Below are 16,224 nucleotides of genomic sequence, written 5' to 3'. Positions count from 1 at the left end.
ACCAACATAAGTTCTTATGGAAGAACTGTTTCCATTTCAGCCAGTTTATTTATTTTTTTGTAATATTTGAATTTCACATGTTCATTACTCAAGATGTAAAATTTTCACACAATTAATTAAAAGTTTTTGCAGGATAACATACCACTAAACTACAAGGATTACAAAATGTACAATATGGCAGATGTATGGTCAATCCTTATCTGATTGGCTATTCCTTCATGTGATCAATACTAGCTGCTCTAAGTCATTTTCACACTTTGCTGTAAGTAGGACTACGTCTTATTGCTCATGCTCAGTGAAGAACTTATTACTCTTAAGTTGGTTCTTGAGAGCAATTTTAAGTGTGATTCTAAAAAGTTTGATAAATAGACCCTTGTTTTGTAAGTACCCCACACTGTATTTTATTGTTGCAGCGTATTACTTCCTGCTTTGAACTGTTTGAAATGTCCTAAATTTTGTTACCTTTGGACAGAGCCAGGCAACGTGTTTCCCCATTTCCAGTTTTTATGCTAAAATATGCTAAGCTAGGTTACGAGGCTGCTGGCTTATATTTAACAGGTATCCATCTTCTCGAACTTTCCACCAGAAAAGCCAATAAACACATTTCCCAAAATGTCGGAATATTCCTTGAAGCGGGCCTCCAAAATACTAGGGCACAATCAGCCACACCTGGATGAAAAATAGAAAATACCGCCTCATGGTTGTATGCCTCCGCCAACCAGTCAAGTTGCAGTTTACATCCATGTCTGTCCAGACTTCGAAGGAATTTACTTAAAGGTATTAGGTATATTTTCCTTGTATGTTTTCACATGCTTGGCCAATAAAGTTGATTATGATAGAACACAAAGTTGTAGCCATGACAGCAGACAATCCTTAAGATATGGATGTTGCTGCAAACAAGCTACAAATTCTAAAACATGGATGCTTCACACACATCTTCAACTGGCAGCACAGAACATCGATACAATCACCACAGTTTCATGGTGGGCACCAAGATTAGTGTCACCAATTCAGTATCCCACCAAATGTGAAATATGGTCACAATCTCCCCTTCTGTTCACAAGTTATGGAGTTGAATAATGGCCAGAAAAGTGTTTTTGCAGAGCATTATGATGTCACAGTGAAGTTGACCTTGACTTTTTGGATATAAAATGTCATCACTTCATTTTATCCTATTAGACATTTGTGTGAAACTTATATTTTATCATTATTAGCATATGAATTCTTGAGTTATGGCCAAAAACGTGTGGATGAATCAGATATATCAGGCTGGCTATCAGACAGCACGTGTTAATGGGATCAACTGATGTTGGTTTTGGTCTTTTCATGGGATTTGTTGACAATAAGAAAAGTATAGAATAATTTCAGCCTGAAGATTTAAATCCAGTCAAACTGAAAGTCAAAATGTAAACAAATCACCAGTGATGTGTGTTATTCTGACAGGCTTTAGCTAATTTAAATGAATAAAATCATAAAATAAGTAATGTCTTTCTTTAGTGATGCAATACACAAAAAGTATAATCATTAAAATGTAAGCCAAAACCCACCAAATACCATCTAAGCTGACACATAGATAACAGTAAATATTAAGAGAGCAGTCATGGGAAAGGCAAGACAGGAATATAATGATATAAGTCACACTTTATTTTGTATTAAATATATTCAAAATGGACAGGATAATATGATACATTTTATTATATGAGGTGTAAGTGTAAAAACATATTTCAGTCACCGCATAGTTTTTACTCTCAAATATACACAGGTAAACTACCTACTCCATGTGCACAATATGAATGTAGTCCATGTTGAGTGCTTCATAATGCAACTCTGTTCTGTGCCCACTGTGGTCCTAGGTCCCCATCATAATGGCATCAACTGCAAGTATTTTATACTGCAACTTCTACTCAGTGTCCAGAATTCACCTGTAAACAGTTTCTTGACTTCAGTCATGTCCGAGCTACCTGCAGCATTTCTTCCACTGTCAGTAGTTTTTCTCTGGGTTTTCCACTGGCTTCACCCCTCTTTATTTCCACATTGTCAATCTTCTCCCAGTCTGCGAAAGTCACTGGTTTCACTCCTGCAAAAAAAGGCCAGTATGAACTTGAGAAATGATTATGGTAAAAAAAAAACAAAAAAACAATTTCAATGTTCATTTGGGTACCTGGCTGTTGTTTTAAGACTAGAAAAATTGTGAACCTGTCCTTTGATGGCATCTTTTTTTAGAGCAACAGACACATTGTGGGAAAACGAAATATTACACAAACATTGGTTTTGGCCTTTGTTTTGGCAGGACATTGTGTCAATTTTTATGACTCTAAAAATTTAGGGGTTAGGGCTTCTGCAACATATAAGTTTTGACCAATACTTTTAATAGTTTTTGACATTGCGTCATGCAGAGCAGAGTGACTTTAATGGCTCTGTCCTCTTTGGCTACATTCCCCTTCGGTACCAAATACTGTTCTCACTATTATCAGTACTGGGATTATTGTGGTTATTATTTTTATAATTGTTTTAAGCTTGACAAGAGATGATGTAATTGTCTTCAGTGTGTCTGTCACTGTCTTCAGCAGTAACCAGACTGTTAGAGGGTGGATGTATAACAATTGACAGACTAGCAAGCTTCATGGCTTAAATTGCACTCAAATATTTAAAATGTAAACTCTTTTGTATTGCATTACAAATGATGCTCATAGTTGCTTGACACTGTAATGGACTATTTGTTGACTGTGGTTAGCTAAGGTTAATGTAGTGAAACCAGCAAAAAGGTGAATTATAATGACTAAAATATCCAGAAAACGGGACTCAATTTTAACCACTGCTTGTCAAAATGTCTTTAGATCATATTGTAATTACTCTGACCATTAAAAAAAAATTAAAAAGTCTTTGATAAAGTAGGATACCTTTAGCTATGACCCTCACATGCAGGTGTCTTGAGGAAAAAAGATCTTTCAGTTGTTATGTTCACTTTTTGCTTCTCTTTTTATTAACTGAAATTGGCTCTTTCTATTAACACATGACTCAATTATGGCTTAACAGACAAATCAAGGGATCGGGCTACACAGTGTTAGCCCCATAATGACCTGACTGGACATATGTGGAGCGACGGGAACAAAAAAAGGGCATCAGGTGTTTGGTATGTCCTGTATAGTGAGTCGTAGTGATAGACAACCGATGCAGCATCAGCCACTCCTGATACTGTCCTGACAAAACGGACTAGAGCCTCAGAATTTTTTTGCCTTTTCTCGCCTAGTTTGACAACATCCATGACATGTTGACCCATAGGAGCACAGAGCGTTGGCAAGAGCAAGAATACGTAACTCTATGATTGCCTTATCTGACATCATGACATCCAAATATTGTGTAATTTGACTTTTGATGCGGCTCCAATTAACTTAGAGATAAGCAAGAGGTGAGTCATGATATAAACTTCCAGGTCAGATAACGGCTTGGCAGATGCCAAAGGGAAAAGTACCTCTCTTTTCTAGCAGTGTGCTGATGCTTTGTGAACCAGGCTTGCCAGTAGATACATCCAAGGTTCCCGAGTTCATGTCCTCCACTAAGGATTGTGCGGTGTCAAAACTATTGTTCATAGTGGTGCCTATCACTCCAGTGGGGCCTGTTTTCAGCCAGCCACTACAATAAACACCTAGAAAGAAAGAAGAATTCGGTTCATTTTTTCAGTTAATGTTATTCCTTGAAAGGTTTTTTGCTTTGTAAGTGATCTTTTTATTTATGGTATTTACTGGGTACCTGCAGCTTGTTGAACGCGGCCCATGCTGTTCGGGACGATGGCTTTGCGAGAGTCAAACGGCACTGATGGGTCAATGGGGAGGCTCTTGTAGCCGATGCTGCTAATGACGAGGCCACAAGTCACATCCTCCACTTCTCCAGTGAGCACTGCCCGGGCTGCCTCACCTGAACCCTGGTTACACAAATGCAACCAATGTTCAACAGGTAACTTTAAGAAGTTCTGTTTTCAATTGATCTGAATAAAGTGGGAAAATTGCTCCATCAACAGGAGGCCAAATCCTGTTTACCTCCAGCTTGTTGACCGCCAGTCGGATGCCAGCTGCTCTGCTACGGTCGGGGTCGGCCAGGACCTCCACGGGGCTCCGGAAGAATCGAAAGCCCCAGATGCGGGAGGCCTTGTTTCGTCTTTCCTGCTCCTTCTCTCCCGGTATCTCCAGGGCTGTCTTCAACATCAGCTCTGTCAGACGCTTCCTCGGCCGCGGCAAATCTGACACAGCAGACACACTTAGGCTTAAAATGGACATCTGTCTGTTTTGAGATCATTTCTGATTCCAAATGTCTTTTCTTGTGTTGTGCTGAAGCTAATATGAGGTTCTACCAGTCTTCAAGCTACGGTCGGAGGAGTGATAGTAACATACAGAGGGAATTTTGTACTGAAAAGAGTGTTAAATAAATCAAGTGAATGTTATACAGTTACAAAGACTACTAGAGCCACATTTTAGCTTCAGCTGAACTTTAGAATATATTTTTTCACAAAAAGAGGACTGTGGATTTTGTTCCCCATCACTTCCACTGGAATCTCATCAGGAATGTGAGTATTGTTTTAAGACAGACTTTAAAAAATGTGAACTTATCCTTTAATAATTAATTGTAACAACAGACCAGTCACACAAAAAAATCCACAACAGTCTTTATCACACAACTTGACATTTGGTGGCCAGTTGTTAGTACCAGTTTTACCATTTTCTGTCTTATATATTAAACTATAAAGCTCTTGAGTCTTTTTTGAAGAAAGAAATAGCTACAAAGATTTTGTAGACTAATTTATAAATGATTAAAATGTATTATCATATTATGATATTGTCATGTTTTTGTCCACCAAAACTTTACCAAAATGTTGATGGCTCCTTTTTACAAGACTAAAATGTTTCGAGTTTATTTCTGACTAAAATTCACACAATTTTCTGATCTCAGGAATACAATTAAATCAAGAAATTGTTGCCAAAATTAACACTAGTATGTATGTAGCATGTATGTATGTGTGCATAACGTATGTGTTTTTTCATCTGTGTTGGTGTGTGTATTGTGTACTGTAACCGATTCATCATCATGTGGCCTCGATGTATTTAGTAAATATGGAAAGTGTGTAGGTGTATCTGTGAAAATGTGTGCATATGTCGGCAAAAGGACCTACAAAAACAACAAACATGTCACGTCTTTTGATAATTATTATTCCATTGCGGTATTTTAAATCAAAACAGAGAAGAACAGAGGAAACAGGTGGTTGGCATCAACAAGCATCAAAACTCTCTTGTTTTCATAAATTTCCTGTAACTGCTCGCTTTTAGAAGCGTTTGCTATAACCACTAACCATTCACTTCTGCAGTGAGCATATTATCATTGACAGAATTTAGCAGCACTAAATATAAGACACACATACAAACCACCAGTTTCAGATATCATCCTTCACTTACTGGTTATCATGTGCAACAGAAATGAGATCAAGGTTCTCACAATTAGCCGTGAACAAAGGCAAGGAGACTGTCATCATTATAAATCGCAACATGCTCAGCAGCATCAATCAGCCCAATGCCAGTCCTCTAGCAAGGACGAGGACGGCCACAGGGTCAGCAGCAGGGTGAAAATGGCTTGCAGAAACAAGGTCTTGCAAAATTTTCAAAGCCTTTTCTAAACCCGCAGTTTTTTGCAGCAGCAGAAAATTTCTCTGAACTGCAGACCATCTGACACCTGCTGTCTTCTTATCTGATAGAAGCTATGGGTCTCTATACGTTAAACCACAGCATGCATGCATTCTTTCCTTCCTTGTGACCTTTTCAACAGTATCTATATTAGTCAAGTTTCTTTTGAACTCATACTTGCAACACGTATCTTACATGTTTGTTTCTGCTAGTGTGGTGAAAGAAACCTCAGCTGTGTTGCATCTAACACACACTCTACTCTATGTATTGCATTGCCTTAACTCAAAATGTGTATGTGCAGCTCTTCAGACTTACATGGTTTAAGAATAGAGTAAGTGTGAAGTGCAATTCTCGAAAAGAGGAAACCATTCAGATGAAGTCTCGATTCTTACCTTTAAGAGCCTCTGTGACACCCTCAAAATCAGCCACCACCATCTCTGGTCTGGCGCCTGGCAGGTTCACCATTTCTCTAAGCTCCTGTAGACAAGGAAAACACAGCACTACAATTACGACTACTACAACACTTGGGTCTTATTTTTGTAGTGCTGTGATACCATCATTTCTGTCTGTAATGTTAACTCACCAAGTAATTGCTGAGATATAGGAACACACTGATACAAAGACGGGACAAGACAGACAAGCAGTCAGATGTTCAGGCAGGTTTTAAACAAGCCGATAGTTTAGCCACATTATCTAAATTAGTGATTCCCACAGATTGTCACAGTAAACTACCAAATACAGTAGGCTGACGACACAGTACACAACTATCACCAATCTGAGTCAAAAAGTAGAGAAGCCGAAATTATGAGCTAAAATAATGTAATGATGAACAAACAATTGGAATAATATGCTATTAGTAATAGATAAACAGTTGGAATAATTAGCTAAAAGTAAAAGATAAACAGTTGGAATAATTAGCTAAAAGGAATGGATAGATAGTTAAAATAGTTCATTAAAAGTAAATTCATGCTGTAGAACGAATGCAAACGTGACCAAACTGACCTAAACATCGACATTTGAATTGTATGAAAACATGACTTAAAGCTAAAAGTCTACAGCCATGCTAGTGGCTCAGTGAGGCTTTACAGAGGCACAGCAGACAGCTAACTGCTAATGCAAATATGCTAAATATGCTGATGCTAAACAGGTATGTTTACCAAGTTCACCATCTTAATTTAGTGAGCAAGCATGCCAACATTTAATAATTAGCAGAGACAAATTACAGTTGAGGGTGATGAAATGTGGATTTTATGAGTTTTGTAGGTATGTGGTCATGAATCAAAAGATTGGCCAAATTACATTTTTGATTGGATGGATAGTGGATGAAAAATCAGGGGATCAAAAAGACAACTGTGTACACACATCTACAGCAAGTAAAGTAGGTCATAGTTGACCAGGAAGTGTGTCTGTCAATGTTTACAACAGTTTGGGTAAACATTTTACCATTCGCCCTTGTTTTCTCTTACAAATAAATTTGGTTAATCTGAAGATTTGACTGCTCATGTTTCTTGCCTATTGTGTGTTCCCAGATTTTAAAAAGACCCAAGGTGAAATAAACCAGAATTATACTTAACCTGGCTTGGTTACTGGGTTAATGAAGGTCAAATGACAAAACATTTGGTTAGAGTCGGGATGGACGAGTGTTAGTGAAAGAAGAAGATGGGTGCAGCTGAAATATTTCTCTCTCTTTTTTTAATGCCAGTATCGGTAACAAAATGTCTCTTTCGATACACACCTTGATTGTGCAAGCGACCTGCATGGGTCCTCTCCTGCCAACAATCAGCACCCTGCGTACCTGACTCTCAGCCAGAGCCTCCAGGGCTGGCTGGGTGATGTCAGTCTTCTGCAGACAAACCAGAGAATTTTCCCATCACAGTCTCTGCAATAACATTTTCATTGAAAGTTGATATTTATATTATATTTTTTCTTTTTATATGGTGTTATTTCTGCTGCTGTATGTGGTTTCTATTCTGACATTTTGGTATTTGTCAGTTGTAACTGTAAATTGTAATATGACATCATTCCTCAGGTATGCTGTTGATGAATTGAAGGTTCTGCGACCACGGTGCTCACAAACCAGTTCTTACAAGACAAAGTATACCGCAATATTGTCGCTAACTGAATTGAGGTCGTTTAGTGGTTAAATGTGCAAAGCACGCACTTCTTTTTGTTTATAAACAAAAGTGAAACCTGTCAGGAGGTTATGTACTTCCTGTTAGGTTAGATCATATACTTAAGTGGGGCTGCAAGTAACCATTATTTTCATTATTGATTAATCTGTTGATCTTTTTTTCAATTAATAAATTAGTTGTTTGGCCTATACGATGTCAAATAATGGTGAAAAATGTAAACTAATATTTCCAAAAGCCCAAGGTGCAATCTCAAATGTCTTGTTTTGTCCCAATAGTCCACAACACAAAGATATTCAGTTTACTATCATAGAAGAAAATAAATAGATCACAGTAAATAAATAAGTAAATAATCACATTTAAGAAGCGGGAACCAGAGAATTTAACTAATTATGTGATTATCAAAATAGTTGGTGATTCAATTTCTGTCAATCGACTAATCGATTAATTGTCTAATCGTTGCAGCTCTAACCTCAACAGACACAGACATTTAGAAAAAGAAAAAGAAAAGTCTTCTGCACAGCACTTGAATTTAGTCAGGAGCTGACCAGACAAAAATAATTTACATCTGCCAAGATCCAGAACTTCTCTGTGTGAATTATCTAACAGATAATCTCAGCTGTGGAAAAGTACTGGTTACAAAAGTTCAAATTCATGCTTTCAGTTTATTTGATGGACCATCCAACTCAAAAACTGGAGCTGAAAGATTCATCTTGACGTTGGAAGCAGTAGTTTGACAAAAAAAACTCATCTCAAGGTCTACTTACTAGTTTTTTTCCTGGGAACTGTATCTTTCAACTATATATCAAGGTTGTAACCCTTGTCTCTGTTCAAAAGGAGGTAAGTGAAGATTTTCTTTCAGCACTTATTTTATTGTTTTATTTTCTTTATGCCTAGGTATTTTTGTGTACAAAACATAACAACAACAACAACTTGCTCAATGCTGGTGTAATCAGATGATGAAATCATGACACGTGCATCCATTTCCTCTGATCTTGATTAAAGCAAAGTTGTTTTTCTTCAACCATAACAAAAAAGTCTGCAGCTGCTTCTACAGAAACCCAGCTGGACAAACACACACACACACACACACACACACACACACACACACACACACACACACACACACACACACACACACACACACACACACACGCACACACACACACACACACACACAGGTGGCTTTCAGGTTTCTTTTAGGAGACAACAAGCCTTGAATAAAAGAGCGCATTCACACACTGTGTTGAAGACTTGCTCTGCTAACATTGTTTAAGACTGAAGACCCATTTCTTCTGTCTTTTTCTATAGTCCTAATGTGTGGTTTCTTTCCTAGATTGTCATACATGTATTATTATGTTTTTCATCAAATAAATCACCAAGTCTGTATGTTCCTCACCTTTAAAATATCAATGGGAGACAGCAGTATTCTTGCCACATCCAAGGCAACGTTGCCTTGACCTAGAATCACAGCTGTTTCACAATTCAGGTCTGGTCTCAGCTGAAAGAAAAAGATAGTAGAGAGACACAGATCTGACAGTACAGGGGAAGATAAACATCAGGAGACAGAATACGAGGTGAAACTGATAAAGACAAAGATCAGCTGTCTCAGCACAACATGTTTACACCCACTAGATTTACAGAGTCTAAGTCTTACCTCTCGACAGCTTGGCTGCCCATTGTACCAACCCACAAAGTCTTTGGCAGAGTGCACACCGGCCAAGTCTTCTCCTGGAACCCCCATTCTTCTATTTCCCTCTGCCCCATAACTCTGCCATAAAATATACAAAACACCCCAATGCATAAAGTTGCTTGTGCACATACTCTCACGTGAGGACCTTTTTTTATTTACTGGTGTGAACACACTCTCATGTGAGGACCTTTTTTTATTTACTGGTGTGAAGACAACAGCGTGTGTTCATATCCTTACCAGTACGACTGCATGGTAGGCTTGCTGCAGCTCTTCAACACTCACATCCTTCCCCACATTCACGTTACCGTAGAAACTGCAGCGTGAATGCTTGGCTGTCTGCGTGAATGTGTTGATGACGTTCTAAGGAGATGAAAAGAACAGACTTATTCAAATTCTAGACTAAAAAAGGACTAATAAAAGGTTTAGCAACTGTAGTGGTGATGAAATCTCAAGCGAATGATTGAGCTCTGGTTATAAATAACTCAGTTTAATGATGTAAGCTATAAGCTACAGTTATTGTATTAAAGTATTTATCAAAATTGGATGAAGATATAGGCATGAGTTTCTTATTATAATACTATTAAAAGACAAGGGGATGGCTGTAAGTCTGAGGGATAGTGATTTCTAGGGACAACATATAGGGATTCTCTTATTTTATTCAGCTTCATGTGCAAATTCCCACAAATAATCACATCTTTTTTTTTAAAGGATCAATCCTGCAATTTAGTATTGCTCTTCTATAAAGTTGGGGGACTTGCAAGAGACAGATTAAAATAAGAATTTTCAAAAACAAAGCAGCAGAGGTGGATATATTCTGACTTTTAATCCCTAGTGTGTGGCAAGCTCCAAAAACCTTGGCTCCTACACTTCCCATAATGCAACTCAGCAATGTTTTTCATTAGTCCCTCCAGCAAAGGTAAATGTTCTTGTGTTTCAAACTCAGCTGTGGAGCCCAACTTATTTTCAGTGGCTACTTAGTGTCAGTTTTTAGTTTTTGAGTTTGAATTCATTCATGTCATTGTGTCTGAAGTCTCTCCAATGCACATGAAACCTGGTAACTCTCTAACCCCCTATACTGATTATAGAAACCAAGTTTCCCAAAAACATGACTTTTAGGAAGTCAGGTTTCTGCAGCAAACTGTTCCCCGGTTACTTAAGTGCCTGTGAGCAACCTGAATGACATGTAAAACTGGTGAACTGCCTCTTAAACTGATATATTAGATGTATAGAACACATTGTGAGCAAAACAATAATAAATCATTGGATAAACATCTTTTATGTTTATTTTTGTGAGCTTTTGAAATGTGAAATTGGCATTCCAAAGTTGCTGTGTATACAATAGCAGTAGCAATAGTATTCACTTCATTGCCCTTCATTGGCTGCTGTTAACGTGTGAATTTTCGGAGCTTTTTTTCTCCCCCCCCACAGAGAGAGGCTTGCATCATACACTCCTTTTCAAAAGCAAGAATGCATGACACCACACACATCACCTCATGTGAAGCCACACTATATCATTCATCTCAAGACTCACCTGTCAGTCAGTTTACTTTCTATTTGACAAGTTTCTATGTACTAACTGCTATTTTCCATTGTTTGTGCCAGAGAATTTATCAGTTAGTAATTTCCCACCATGCACTACCCTAAGGGTTTTAGCAAACAGGTTTGTCTGAAGTTCTGACTGGATTTTTTTGCCTAGACATGCCAACAACTGTAATCAAAAAGCCAAATATTCTTTCCATTATATTTTTAACTGGAGGGCAAGATATTGGCCATGAACCAAAATGACCTGGAATAACTGTGAAGTCTGCTTTTCCTAAAAAAAAGAATCTTAAAAGTAAAAGAGCCTGCCTCCAAAGCTGGCTACCAAATAGTGTAGGACAATTATCTGTTCTCTAACATATCTCATTAAGATTCAAGACCTTGACTTCTGGATGATCTGGAGCGACCCCAAACCGGACCAGGCCGAAGGGGACGGGCAGTTGCTCATAAATGTCCACCTCAGCATCTTGTCGGGCCTGGGAGGATGAAAAGGAAAGAAAACAGAGTCCTTCTGTGTTCCATTATAGTTGTAAAAGTTAATAAGTTAATAAAGGTAGACATTTTTCATGATAATGGCCCTTTAGGTAGAGTCAGAGGATAACATTGCTGCTCTTTTATACAACAAATCCTGGTGAAGTGATGAAACCAGCACTGAACTTATCCCACTAACAAGTATTGGTTATGACACTCTATATTAGATATTTTCTTTGTATTGCATGCATCTTAAGGAATGTAAGAAACCTTTAGTTGATGCACCATGTTCATGTCTCATAAAGACAGATATGGAATAACATCTAGTGTGAGGCCCTTATGTATAAAATCATTAGTTTGATAGGAACAGCGCCGAGATGTCTGACAGGTTGGCATATGACATCATGTCATAACTCATTATATGAAGGACAAATCCACTGATAATGGGAAACATATGTTGAAAAAATGGCAAGGTATACAAGATCTTCTTTGTGTGTCTCACTCTATTTGGGATCATCAGATAAACATAGTTAACACAATGAATTCCATTCAAAAACTAAAAAGGCCAATATGACAACATTTCAAAAGCCTTTTTCTTTAAAATTGAAAACATCTCTACAAAAACTAGACAATATGTAGGACAGTGTGTCTGTCTGCATAGAAGGAATGTGTGTACTAACCAAGTGGGGTTACTCAATAATAACAGCTTGTCAGCATAAATAGGCCTGCATGTTGTTTCCTGTCCTTCTAATAGGCCTTTTGAAGCGGATGTGATGTACATCAAAGAATTGCAGCGCTATGCAACAGTGAACAACGCAGTTTACAAGCCTTTATTACCAACTACCATCATCATGTACATTTGTCAACTGATTTTTACATGAACATTTGAAAGACCTTGATTTTTCAGGTCAAAACAGTCAAACCTGTCTGCTTATTTTACCCCCAAACAGTTTCTAGTTTTCCTGAATTTTGATTTTATCACTAAATACATCTATATCATGATATAATCACATTTTTTTCAAAATTTTCATCGATAGAAAATGACATATTGTCTATGTTGATAGAAGATTTCATCTGTTTCACCCACTCAAGTTCCTACACATACACAGTCAAAACAGGAAATGCATACCTTAATCAAATGCTGTGCTGTGTAGAAACCTGCTGGTCCTCCTCCAACGATACACACCTTTGGGCTACAAGAGGAAAAAGATGCCTTTCCACGCCAACTTATACCTGCAGAATAAACAGGGAGGATAAAACAAACAAGCAAACCTAATCCTATTTGAGATCGCAGCTGTATTCAGTACAGGAAAATATGAGCTTACAGTGAAAGAGCTAATTCAGGTTCTGTAATATCATTAGATTAGAGAAAGTTCATAAGCAGTTCACATACTGTCGGGAGTACCACTACTCTCCACTATAGCAAAAATAAGAGAAATAAGAAATATGACAGTGAGCAAAAAACTTCATATTGATAATGAAGAAATAATCAAAGTTTTATCAACATGTTTTTTAGGTTTTCTGATTGATGATAAACTCTCTTGGAGAGAACAGGTTGGTCACTAAATCTCTTGGGATTCTGAGAAAAATAAGAGGTTTTGTACACAATACATATTTCTTAACATTATATTATAGTTTAATTTATCCATATTTAACATGGTGTAATATTGTATGGGCAGGTACCCTCCACCTTTTTTTTTTTTTTTTAAATTGTTGATGTTGACCCATTTTCATTTTCAACCCATGAAATACCAGTTTTTAGAAATTTGGTGTCAATGTCAATATTACACCAGCATTGATGTGTTTCATCACAGTACAGTCATAAAATTTAGTTTACAGCTCAAAAAACACACTGAAGTGTGCAGTAGCTCTTCTTCAAATCTGGACATTGGTCTTTAAAGTGAGATATAAGAATGAAGATTTACCTTACAGCTTTAGATATTATTTGTTAGTAATTCACAATGTCATAATTACCCAACTACACAGGCTTCCTTTGTATAAAACATCAACATCAATATAATGCAGTTATCTTGTGAAATGAAAATGTACTTTAATGGATTCCTTTGTGTCACTGTCTATGTACAAAAAAACTTGGAAATGCCCTGCTGTCAAAAACATCTGACTTGGAACAATAATAATCAATCCTAGTCTTGTTCACACTGTTAATATGGCAAATTACTCCTGCTTCTCTGCATCATTTAAATATAATCCTACACTTATTATATGGTGTAATTTTTGAACACTAACATTTTAAAATGTATTGGTGATTTTGTTTTGTATGTTTGTAGTAGAGCCCGGCTGATATACCAGTCAGCTGATATTATCGGCCGATATTGGGCTGTTACAGATATATTGGTATCGGCCTATATGTTTTTCCAAAATGTGTGTCTATGTATATATTGTATATACAAGGTTAATGGCTGATATATCGATATCGGAATTTTTTTACTCCCTGATATCAGTATCGGCACTGGCCCCCAAAATACACTATCGATCGGGCACTAGTTTATAGTCAACCTTTAACCTTATGTGGTATTCGTGTAAGCCATAACAGATTTCTATCTATCACACCGACTTTTATATGTCCTTCATTTGTTTTGTCTTGACGTATGTGAAACAAGGAACAAAGTAAATGAAAGTCAAAATATAGTACAATATAGTTAATTATTACTGAAATGAGTGGTCGGTACACTCGCCGGTTGGAGTCACTTTGTTAAATATTAGCCTATCTTCTAGCTATGTAGCTTTGCCAACAAACGACTTCACTAAAAAGTGGACGCAGTTTTGTATTGGGTTTGGCACATGTTCCCTCCATACAGGAACACAACAATGAACGTATTTGGGCTCCATGTTAAGCAATAAATACAGCATAGTTAATGTGTTTTCAGACTTCTCACCATAATGAAGTCGACTTATCCAACCACTTCTTCCTGACGTCCACATCTTCAGCTCAGAAAGCAGCAGTTTATGGCAGCTCATCTTTACCCCCCGGCTACAGACAAGCTCTCTGACTGAAAACCAAGTCGTAGTTAACGTTAAATCCACTGTATTTTCCTCCTGGCATTTGGTCACCAGCTCCACAGAACTGCTCCTGCTTTGAGCTTTGGACAGCCAGCAGGACTGAGAGCAAAAGCCAAGGTGAAAAAACCAAAACGTTTATCTTTCCTGGGAAATTTCTACACTCTGCAAGCCCTCAACTAGCCAGTTAGCTGCATGAACGCGTTTTAAACTGCGTTTCTTTGATCTTATAAATATTACTGTAGCATTATTAGTATAGTATATCATCAGAACAGACTGTTTTGAAGGCTGCACCTTGTGTTACACCCAGAGGAGTCCGTGGAAAACAGAACATTCAGCACGTAGGTTCCACAGGGACAGATTTTCATATAAATGAATTAACTCGCTTCCACTACGGTACTACCATTGACTACCAAGCTTTATTTTTTCTTTATTTTCTTTATTAGGATCTCCATTAGCACCAACATAAGCATTGGCTATTCTTCTCGGAGTCCACCACACACACAGTCATACATACAGCATTCAGGAAGTATTCAGACCCCTTCACTTTTTTCACATTTTATGTTAGTCTTATGCTAAAATCGTTTAAATTAATTTTCAATCTACACTCAATACCCCATAATGACAAATCAAAACTTTTTTTTTTTTTTTTTTTTTTTTTTTTTTTTTACAATTTTTTGCAAATTAATTAAAAAGGAAAAACTTAAATATCACACTGACATAAGTATTCAGACCCTTTACTGTGACACTTGAAATTTAGCTCAGGTGCCTTCCATTTTTCTTGATCACCTTTAAGACATTTCTACATTTTGATTGGAGTCCATCTGTGGTAAATTCAATTGATTGGACATGATGTGGAAAGGCACACACCTGTCTATATAAGGTCTCACAGCTGACAATGCATATCAGAACAAAAACCAAGCCATGAGGTCAAAGGAACTACCTGCAGAACTCAGAGACAGGATTGTATTGAGGCACAGATCTGGGGAAGGCTACAAAAAAATTCTGCTGCACTGAAGGTTCCCAAGAGCACAGTGGCCTCCATAATTCTTAAATGGAAGAAGTTTGGAACAACCAAGACGTTTCCTAGAGCTGGGCACCAAGCCAAACTGAGCAATCAGGGGAGAACGGCTGGTGGCTGTCCACTGACGGTCCCCAACCAACCTGACAGAGCTTGAGAGGATTTGCAGAGAAGAATGGCAGAAAATCCCCAAATCCAGGTGTGCAAAGCTTGTCATGTCATACCCAAGAAGACTTCAGGCTGTAACTGCTGCCAAAAGTGCTTCAACAAAGTACTGAGTAAAGGGTCTGAATTCTTATGTCAATGATATTTCAGTTTTTCCTTTTTTAATCTGCAAAAAATTTGAAATTTCTGTCCTCGCTTTGTCATTATGGGGTAATGAGTGTAGATTGATGGGGGGGGGGGGGGGACTTTAAATGATTTTAGCATAGGTATGCAACATAAAATGTGAAAGTGAAAGGGTCTCAGTACTTTCTGTATGCACTGTTCATACACACTATAACCACAAACCAACTATATCATCAAATTACATACAGAAGAGAAACTAAACTACAATGACTCAACGTCATTCTTTCAACAGCACATCAAACCAAACACAAACTATAAGTCAATCACAATTCTTCAAGAATTCATATCAAATTGGATTTTTTTTTCTTCATGCAAATAACTAGTTATTCTTAATAA

The 16,224-nt window shown here is 37.5% G+C and overlaps 1 protein-coding gene across 2 annotated transcripts; it reads right to left on the bottom strand.

Moving 5' to 3' along the window:
* Positions 1–1,621: 1,621 nt before the first annotated feature.
* On the bottom strand, positions 1,622–14,831 carry fdxr (ferredoxin reductase). Of its 2 annotated transcripts, XM_042397315.1 has the most exons (12): positions 14,399–14,831; positions 12,631–12,734; positions 11,411–11,506; positions 9,729–9,851; positions 9,456–9,569; positions 9,198–9,299; positions 7,405–7,512; positions 6,062–6,146; positions 4,038–4,237; positions 3,751–3,922; positions 3,473–3,646; positions 1,622–2,077 (listed from the first exon to the last, which is right to left on the bottom strand). In XM_042397315.1, the coding sequence occupies exons 1-12, from the start codon at positions 14,478–14,480 to the stop codon at positions 1,947–1,949; spliced, it is 1,491 nt and encodes a 496-aa protein (XP_042253249.1). In that variant the 5' UTR covers positions 14,481–14,831; the 3' UTR covers positions 1,622–1,946. The 2 variants fall into 2 exon arrangements, with proteins under 2 accessions (XP_042253249.1, XP_042253250.1); XM_042397316.1 differs by lacking the exon at positions 9,456–9,569.
* Between the last annotated feature and the right edge of the window lie 1,393 nt (positions 14,832–16,224).

Source organism: Thunnus maccoyii, chromosome 20 (genome assembly GCF_910596095.1).
Source record: "Thunnus maccoyii chromosome 20, fThuMac1.1, whole genome shotgun sequence".
Lineage (NCBI taxonomy): Eukaryota > Metazoa > Chordata > Actinopteri > Scombriformes > Scombridae > Thunnus > Thunnus maccoyii.
The sequence above is the reverse complement of the archived record's forward strand: the minus strand, read 5'-3'. Positions and strand labels throughout refer to the sequence as shown.

Excerpts from the sequence above, each read along its gene's own strand:
- fdxr (XM_042397315.1), bottom strand. The coding sequence starts at position 14,480 with ATGAGCTGCCATAAACTGCTGCTTTCTGAGCTGAAGATGTGGACGTCA. Across the intron at positions 9,852-11,410 it reads CAGATCATCCAGAAGTCAAG|AACGTCATCAACACATTCAC; the intron begins GTCTTGAATCTT and ends TCATCTCCTTAG. Across the intron at positions 6,147-7,404 it reads AGGTCGCTTGCACAATCAAG|GAGCTTAGAGAAATGGTGAA; the intron begins GTGTGTATCGAA and ends CCTTGTCTACAG.